The 9641-nt window shown below is 41.6% G+C and overlaps 1 protein-coding gene across 2 annotated transcripts in view; it reads left to right on the top strand.

Annotated features, from left to right (window-relative positions):
- Positions 1-2666: 2666 nt before the first annotated feature.
- CDH20 (cadherin 20) overlaps positions 2667-9641 on the top strand; it is a 281754-nt gene continuing 274779 nt past the window's right edge. For both annotated transcript variants that reach the window (XM_033935021.1, XM_033935020.1), the window contains exon 1: positions 2667-2962. In XM_033935021.1, coding sequence (XP_033790912.1) covers positions 2696-2962 — 267 coding nt within the window. In that variant the 5' untranslated portion in view covers positions 2667-2695. The remainder of the gene's footprint in view (positions 2963-9641) is intronic.

Raw genomic sequence — 9641 nt, 5'->3', positions numbered from 1 at the left:
ACACAATGTGCAGTGCTGCTTGGATGGGCCTGAACCCAAAGAGGGTGGGGCTCTGCCCACCTGGACCTACCCTTGGCTCATGCTACTGATGCCCACGCTTTGCCCTCTCACTATCCTGGCACTATCAGGATTGTTCTAGAACATTCTCTAAGAATTTTCAGGGATGCTATCCATACAGTGTGTCTGAAAATTCATGGCTAGGACATCTAGCTTTATAGCAGATTTATAACTTACAAAACTAGATTGTTTTATAATATTACACATGATGCCCATGTGCTCTTTCCTGTAGTGCAGTGGTTAGCGCTAAAGCCTTAGCCCCCTGACATTATGGGTTCAAATCCTGCACTGCTCCCTATGACCATGGGCAAGTCACTTAATCCTCTACTGCTCCAGGTACATTAATAATAATAATAAATTTATTTATATACTTCACTACCTCGCGGTTCAGTGCAGTTTACAATAAGAGGTAAGTACTGTAAAAAACAGCAAATTTACACCACAAAATACAGTACATTATATATAAAATAAAACATTAAGAAATTATTAACTTATCTAGATTATATATATTTGTCAAACAGATAAGTTTTTAAATGATCTTCTAAAGGCCTGGTAAGAAGAAGAATTTAAGAAGAATAGATAGATTGTGAGCCTGTTGGGACAGATATGGAAAATGCTTGAAGTACCTGTATGCAAACTGCTTTGAGTGTGGTTGTATAACTACAAAAAGGTAGTACAGTACTCCCCTGATATTCGCGGGGATTCCGTTCTAGGAACGCCCGCAAATCTTGAAAAACCACAAATACGGTTTTTAGCAGGGGAGACAGGAGAGGGCAGCCGGAGAGGCAGTAGAGAGCAGCCGGAGCATCAGCGAGTGAAGGAAATCACTCGTGGTATGCTCCGACCGCCTCTTCCTGCACTAAAGTCGGGCCTCACCAATCAGGAGCTGCATGTCAAAGCATGCAAATAGATCTTATGCATGTCTATTTGCATCTATTTGCATGTCAATGCATGCAAATAGATCTCATGCATATTCATTGGGGGAATCCTTAAAACCCGACTGGATTGCGGCCCTCGGGGAGGGACTTTGAAACCCCTGCAGAAACTGCAAGGAGTCCAGCAGGATACAGGCCCACAAGAGTACAAGAAAAAGAAAAGAAGTGGGACGGAACAATGGACCTTCAATTCAGACCACAATGTTCAAAGGACCAGACCACAGTCAAACCAAAAGTTATCAAACTGTTTATTCAAATTCAAACCCAACACAGCACTGTGTTTCGGCGTGAAAAATGCCTGCATCAGAGGTATTGATAGGATGAGTACTCTTCTCAGAAGTACTCAGCCGATCAGTACCCCTGATGCAGGAGCCTTTTCCCATGGCTTTGTGCACTGCAGCACTCAGGGAGCCAGCCCGAAGACGCCGCGTTGATCGCACCGGCGGCTGAAGAACAATGTCTACGGACCGGCGGTTGAAGAACACTGCTTTAGAGCAATGTTTATTAATCTTTTTGTGACTGTGACTCCATAACAGTGGCCAAATAAAATTTTGTGCTCTCCCTCCCCATGAGGAGCAGACTATTGTTGCACCTATGGAAAGCCCACCCAACTCATGACCCCAAATGTGGGCTTTATGATGAGGTCCCCACAGAGTTTGGAAAGCTCTGCTTTAGATGAACTGACATGTATGGAATATTAAGAGACCAAGCATTGCTCTTGAAACACTCCTTTTTCTAATTAAAGCTGAGCAATCTGGTTGCATAGAAATTGGAATCCTTTTCAAACCAGAGGTATTGGGTAGGGGGGCAGAGGTTTATGGCTAATCGCAGTTGAAGCAAGACACACTTAAAATGATTTTGCATTATCTCTGCAAATTGACAGAACCGAATATTCCAATGTTGTGAAAATGGTAGAAATAATGAATATATTTTACAGATTGATTTGAACCTGAACTCTGCTTTACAGATTAGTCCATATTTGACACAATGAACATTTGAATATTCAGACTTATGCTTTAGTCTGAACTGTTTTGAAATGTGCTCTAGATTTATATGCTTCAAATACTGTATATTAAATCTGCAAACGCTCAAATAGCAATAATTACGAGGTAAGCACAGATTTTCTATTGGAGGGGGGGGGGGGGGGGGCAAGACACGACAGGGAGGGAGAAAAAAGACCAGATAAAATGCAGCCCGGATCATTTCAAAATTAAAACCAAGTTATGTACTCCCAGATTGTAAAGCTAGATTCAAAACTCAGGTCCACCACTTTTTTTTTTTTAACTTTTACGAAATCAAAATTTTAGAGGAGCAAGTTAACATTCCCCCCCCCCCCTCCTAAAAGTGTGCCTTTGCACGGAACAGGAGCAAGCAAAAGAGACCAATCTGTATATTCCGTTGAAGAGCACTTCTCTTTCTCAAAATAAGAATGAGAGAGACGGAGGATTTGTTGCCAATGACAGCTCTTTCTCCTGAAGAGGGGGGAGGGGAGGCGGTGTAGAAAGTTAAAAAAAAAAAATCAGTTGCATCTCCTGGGGGAGAGAGGTATCCAATCAGCGTTGGACGTTTGAACCACCGGGTGCCAAATGGACACTTATTAGCATCCGGGGAGTTCAGGGTAGCTCCTGAAAAGGAAGGAGCGCCGGCTCCCCATTGGTCCATTCAATTTGCTTCCCTTGACATTAGCCCGTGTCAGAATATTCATGAGCAGCACCGGCGCGGGCGGACAGCAGCCAGTGAAAGTGAAAGAGCAGAGGGAGGGGAGGTCCCTGGAAACGGCAGGGCTGCGGAGCCGCTGTCTTCGCTCCCGAACGGCAGACGCAAAGAGAACCTGGCGCTCCAGCTGGGTGACACGCTTTGCTCGGGGAGGGGGAGGACGCCGCTCTTTGGAAGGTAGCGATGATGATGATGATGTGAGGGGAAGATCGTGCAAAAGAGAAGGAAAGGTGGTCGGAGAGAAGGAAGAAGAGGTAATATTTGGATGGGTTTAAAACAAAAAAAAATGTTTGATTCAGTTTTAATATGGTTGCAAAGACTTGGAGAACGAGAGAGGGAACAGTTCAGGGTTTAAATCCCAGAAGGATGTTGGTTTTTTATTTTTTTTTTTTTTGCATCTTGTTTGGGAGTGTTTCTCTTCCTTACCCCTGTGGGCTGAGGAACAGCTTCTGGGATTGTGACCAGCTAGGACTGCAAAGAGCAAGAAGAGAGTGCAGCTGAACTTATTAAACTGCTGGGGTTCGATTTGACACTTCTTCCTGCTAATTTTTTTTTTTTTTAACTCTTTGAAGACCAGGCAAAAAAACCTCCAAAACTCTGCAGATGCTAGATGACATTTATTCTAGCCATGTCTGGAGAGCACTCTTGAAAGGGGCAGGCTGCTTATGACTTATCCCATCACATTCTGAGAGTGTTAAAGTAGGGATGGGGCAGCCGGAAACGTTTCATTCGGTGGTATTTCTGCAAATGCATTTGTTTTGGTAAAGTGTGCGCTCTTTTGAAAAAGTGTGTCCTATAAATCGGCGCGCTCTTGCTAGCTTATGTGTGTACTTTTAATGCACGCCTAGGAGTTTGCTCGCGCATGATGGTTCAAGCGTGCACGATGGTGTGCAAATGTTTGCGACTGCTTTCTGCTCATTTTTGGGGATTTGGCGTTATCGCTGCAAACCACAGCCAATCCCTAGCATAAAGGATGGCTGAATAGGAAGTTACTCTTCCTTATATATTCCTGTCATATGGCTTAGCTGTCACAAGCTGAACTGTTAATTCTCATCCATCCCAGTCTTTCACTTCCTCACAACAATCAGGTAGAAATAAGTTGCATTCTGAGCGTCTAGACTCGAATCCCAAAACAAATTTAAATAAACATTACATTAAAAAAAAAAAAACCAACCACACACTGTCCTATTGTTTTGGGCAGTGTCCATCTTTTTTTTCTATGGTTCACTTCTCAGTTAACCCAATCTAATGACTAACCTCAGGTTTGATTGTTTGAGATTACTGGCTGTACTACTTTTTGCTTGGTATATAGAGAAAAAAAAGAGAAAGTCTATAATGATAAAAGATGGGGAAGGTTTATAGGGGGTCAGAAGGATTTTAGGGTATTGGGTTTGATTACACTGGAGATTAAGTTGAGTTTGGAGTTTTTTTGATGTTCCTGTTTCTTATAAAATCAATAAAATTTATTGAAATAAGTTATAAAATAAACTATTGTTGCAATATTTGTGCGCCAGAATGCGCAGCATTTAATTAAACAAAATTTTCACATTGAAAAAAAAATTTGGGTGGGGAGGGAAGCTAACTATTGGCATTCATCTCTAAACCCAAGGCAGCTGATGCTGAGAGGAGCCAATGGGTGCTTTTCCCTTCAGTTGAGAAACAGCAGGGAAGTCCTTGCCAAACCTTGCTGTAAACACTGAATAAAGATTTCATTGTGGGTTGGTGTGACCAGAATAATCAAGCTTTTAATTGTTTCTCTGATCTGAAGGTTGCATGATCAATGCTGCCCTGTGTATTAGGAATGAAGGCAAGACAGAGAAAGAGCAACAAAAAAAGTTATTTATCGTACTGCAATTTATTCATATTGTTTTGCTCCCACTTATCAAGAGTTCATAAGAGTTCTTGCCTAATTGGGAAGGGTGCACCTCTGAAATAGGTGATACTGCAGTACCCTTTCCTCTGCTCTCTTACATGCTTGGCACACTCAAGTAATTTGATTGAAAAAAAAAAATCTGAATTATAGGGACAGAGATAACTGGAATATAATTGTCACATACAGTAGGATGATTAATGCCAGTTAATGAATCTTACCTGTGTGTTCACTTGGTTGCCAACTCAACAGGGATAAAGGCTAATGGAGCTGGCTTTTATATGGCTGTAACATGTTTTGAGATGGGGGGGATTCAAGATCTGACTGATAAGGTGCTTAGTTTTTAAAAGAGTATTGTCTTGATGTCAAAGCTAGTCAGCAAATGATTAATCTTTCATGCAGCAGGCACAAAGGAAAGCATGCTGTTATCTGGAAGAATATTTTTGTAACTTTGCTACAGTGGCAAGAAAATGTGCATTGGAAGATTTGATTTGGAATTCTTAACTATATTTCAACTATGGGCACAGGTGTTACAGCAGGTATATGTCAGTGTGTATATGTACATATACTTATTGTAAATGCAGTTCTAGAGTTGCCAGCTGGCTCCAGATTCACCCAGTTGATCCAGTCAAGGTTTTATCCCATTGTATGCAGGGATTTCTACTTCTGATTTCCAAAATGGATTCCCTTCTACTTTCTCTTCTTATATCCAGACTTGATTACTGCAACATCATTTTTGTTGGATCCCCTGTGCCAATTCGAAAAAGCTTCAGACTCTCCAGAATACCACTATTCACCTACTATATCATGCACAGAAGACTGACCCGGTCTTGTCATTACTAGAAAATGATCACTAGCTCCTGCTCAAATATCAAATCAAATTTAAAATGCTAATGATTGCATTTAAGGCATTCTGGTTAGCAGCCCCTTCTGTTAAATATTTGGTTAAACAGTTAACACCTGGCTTTAACAGCAGCCCTGTGGTGTTTAAGGAACAAGAACTTGACCATGGTTCAACTTCCTGCCCTCTTTCTTTCCTTTCCATTGCCCCCCACCACCTCCCACAAACAGTTATTGCTCTTTTTGAGCTTTCTTTCATAAGAACATAAGAAATGCCTTCACCGGATCAGACCCTAGTTCCATCTAGTCCGGCGACCCGCACACGCGGAGGCCAAGCTAGGTGTTCTCTAATGGACACCTTGTTCACCCTTGTCCCTCAATGTGATTTGCAAGAAGATGTGCATCCAACTTGCCCTTGAATCCCAGGATGGTGGTCTCTGTCACAACCTCCTCCGGGAGAGCATTCCAGGCGTCCACCACTCGCTGTGTGAAGCAGAACTTCCGGATATTAGTCCTGAGTCTGCCTCCCCTAAGTTTCAGTCCATGACCTCTTGTTCGAGTCACTGTTGACAATGTGAATAACGAAGATTCTTGCTCCATTTTGTCGAAACCTTTTAGTATTTTAAAAGTCTCTATCATATCCCCTCGCAGCCTTCTCTTCTGGAGGGTAAACAATCCCAGTTTTTCGAGGCGTTCTTCGTAACTCAAGTTCTTCATACCTTTTATTAGTTTCGTGGCTCGTCTCTGCACCCTCTCTAGTAGGGTTATATCCCTCTTTAGGTAGGGAGACCAGTGTTGGACACAGTATTCCAAGTGTGGTCTGACCATTGCTCTATAAAGCGGCATTATGACCCTCTCCCTTCTTTATCATGCCCAACATTCTATTTGCTTTCTTTGCCGCCGCTGCGCATTGAGCTAACGGCTTCAGGGTCCTATCCCATGTAACATAAGAACAGCCTTATTGGGTCAGCCCAAAGGTCCATCTAGCACAGTAGTCCATGCTCATGGTAGCCAATCCAGGTTACTAGTACCTAACAAAAACCCAAAGCGTAACAACATTCCATGCTACTGATCCAGGGCAAGCAATGGCTTCTCTCCCATGTCTGTCTCAATAACACATGGCGTTTTCCTCCAGGAAATTGTTCAAACCTTTCTTAAAACCAGCTATGCTATTCGCTCTTACCACAACCTCTGGCAAAGTAATGTAATGCACGGGGAAGGGCCAAAGGCCCAGATTGGGGGTGGGGCCTTAGGCGTCTGAGCCAATCAGCCCTTAGTGTAACCACACCCCTCAAAGATAAAGCCCTGCCTTACTTTACCTGCAATTGTTGTAGTCGCTAAATAAGCCGGATACCTCAGGCAATACTTCATTCTGAGGAGTGTGGGCCCAAATAAATAGGGAAGGGGAATAAGGGCAAGCTAAAGTTGCTGGACAAGTAAGAATTAAATGACAATTTCTCACAATATAAATATTATAAATAATTGACACCGAATCAAGAATTTGTTTTAATATACTTCTTATATTTTTTCTATTAACTGGATCCAGTTCACAAACTAAATACAATTAAAACAACTGAATTTTTCTAATTAAAAATACATATAAAACATCCTATTAAAAATTTGTCCAATGTTTAAAATACTCCCAAGAGTGTTAAAGTACTTTTATTTTCTTTAGATTACCAGTGTCCAGATTCTACTGACTAATATAAAATCAGATAAGAGTTATTGCTAAGCTATCATATCTCAGGACAGTCAGAGACACCTGTCTGGAAGCTGCTATAGCTCAATAAGTAAAAGCCCTGTGCTCCTCTTCCAGAAGTTATGGGCTCAAATCCCAACCAACTCCCCCAGCACATATTTTAATTGCAGGTGCACCTTGATGATCTCACAATGAGGTCACCATTGTGCAGCTGCAAACCTCCATTTGCAATGAAGTAGAAGCAATGCTAAGGTCTGTATCTGTTTTTTCTGTTTTTAACCTTTTGCAAATGAAGTTATTTATGCATCATGCAATCTATATATTTTTGCCATGTGCTTTATTTGCTGAATCCACCTGTTTCAAGAATGACCTCATTGGAGCAATCTTTAGTGAGAAAAAAAGGGTAGCTTTTTAGCAAGAAACATAAAGCTGTTTTTATTCATGTGCTGTGCTTCAGTTAATGGATCTTTTCCTCTAATTTGCAAATACGATTACTGTTTGCCCAGAAAAATAGAAGGTTTTGCACTGGCTACCCATCCCATCACGAATAACATTCAAAATATCTTGCATCATTCACCGCATACTTTATGGAACCTCTACGGCTCCGCTCATCCAGTTCTTCTCAATAGCATGGTCTACTTCTCGCAGAACCCTCAACTTGATGCTACTAAATCTTCCATCCACTAAAGATCTTCACTATAAATGAGTTTTCCACTCCATGCTTACCTTTCTAGGAGTAAAAACTTGGAATGGCCTTACAGAAAAGACCAGAACTGAACCTTGCCACATCATCTTCCGAAGAAAACTGAAAACCCATCTGTTCGATACATAATCTCCTTTATCCTCCCCTCTCCTCTCTCCCTTTCCCCTTCCTCCCCTCTCCTCTCTCCCTTTCCCCTTCCCCCCTCTCTCCTTCCTCTCCCTCCTACCTATTCACCTCCCCTCTCTCTCCCTCCTATCTCTCTTTCCAGTTGGCTTGAGCCTGTATAGATATGAGCGACGCACAAATAGAAGATTAGATTAGATTAAATTAGATATCTTTGTATTGATGTGCCCTGTTTATGTGGTGGCTTATTAAATGTATTTTGAGCTTAATAAAGCAAAAATAAATACCCAGAGAGCTATTTAGCAGATCGCATTAAGGATGTCCAAACTGTGCCTAAGTTCCATCCTTAGAATTCAGGTCTATCTGAAGCCTAAACTATGCTCAAAAGTAGACTTCCTTACAATGCCTACAAGACAAATACCTCCTTTTATTAAACTGTGCTAGCAGTTTTTAGCGCGGGGATCCACGCTGAATGCCCTGTGCTGCTCCTGACGCTCATAGAGTTTCTATGAGCGTCGGGAGCCGTGTGAGGCATTCAGCGCATCTCCCGGTGCTAAAAACTGCCAGTTCAGTTGTTTTACGATTGCTATGTAGCTCGCTAGCTCACTCTGTAGCACACTGGTTAAACCTACAGCCTTCTACCCTAATGTTGCTGGTTCGAATCCCAGTCACTCTGTCTGATGGAAGAGAAATAAATAAAAGCATTAAACAGATCCAACTCCCAGCATTGCAATTATAATGAAAAACAGCATTAAAATCGCCATTCTAACAACATAATGATGATATTAAGTATTCTCTAAAGGACGTCTAAACAGTGCTGAACGACACTTGAGTGCGATTCTATAAAGGACACTTAAACGGCACCTAACTTTAGACGCGTTTTGCATAATCAGGGCCTAAATGTCCAAAATGTGTGTGCACAAAAAAATAAAAATCCTTATCTTTAGGTTTTCTCTCTTACATTGGATGGCTTCTTTTTCCTCCTTGTTCAGGTCTTTCTGGATGGCTTTTCAATCTGAATCCAGAAACTTTAGCTGTGAAAAGAAACCTACTACTGGCCTTTATTACACAGGTTTCTACTCAAAGCTTCTACACAGCTCAGCCTGCTTAACAAAAAGCTCCCCAGGCTTCCTTATATTTAAGCTCTCACCTTTCTTAGGCCTCCCTTTAATTATAAGACTCAGCCTTACCATCCCTAAATCAACTGTTGCTGTTCTGCTATATGGAGTGACGATGTTCCTAAATGGACTTTATTTGAAAGTATCAAAGTTCCAAAGGTACACTAAAATCATCCACATAAAATAATTCCATCCACATAAAATAATTCCATCCACATAAAAGCCTTAAAGGACCTAGTCCGCTAGGGATACAGGACCCAACACGGTCCGCGTTTTGACAAAAAGTCTTCTTCAGGGGTCCAATTGAGTGGTGAACCGGACCACTCAATTGGACCCCTGAAGAAGACTTTTTGTCGAAACGCGGACCGTGTTGGGTCCTGTATCCCTAGCGGACTAGGTCCTTTAAGGCTTTTATGTGGATGATTTACTTTTATGTGGATGGAATTATTTTATGTGGATGATTTTAGTGTACCTTTGGAACTTTGATACTTTCAAATAAAGTCCATTTAGGAACATCGTCACTCCACAGAGTTTTTTTGGGTTTCTCTGGATTTTCTTCTTTGTGGATATTTTGGGGTCA

This window comes from Geotrypetes seraphini, chromosome 2, assembly GCF_902459505.1.
Source record: "Geotrypetes seraphini chromosome 2, aGeoSer1.1, whole genome shotgun sequence".
NCBI classification, from domain to species: Eukaryota; Metazoa; Chordata; class Amphibia; order Gymnophiona; family Dermophiidae; genus Geotrypetes; species Geotrypetes seraphini.
The sequence above is the reverse complement of the archived record's forward strand: the minus strand, read 5'-3'. Positions and strand labels throughout refer to the sequence as shown.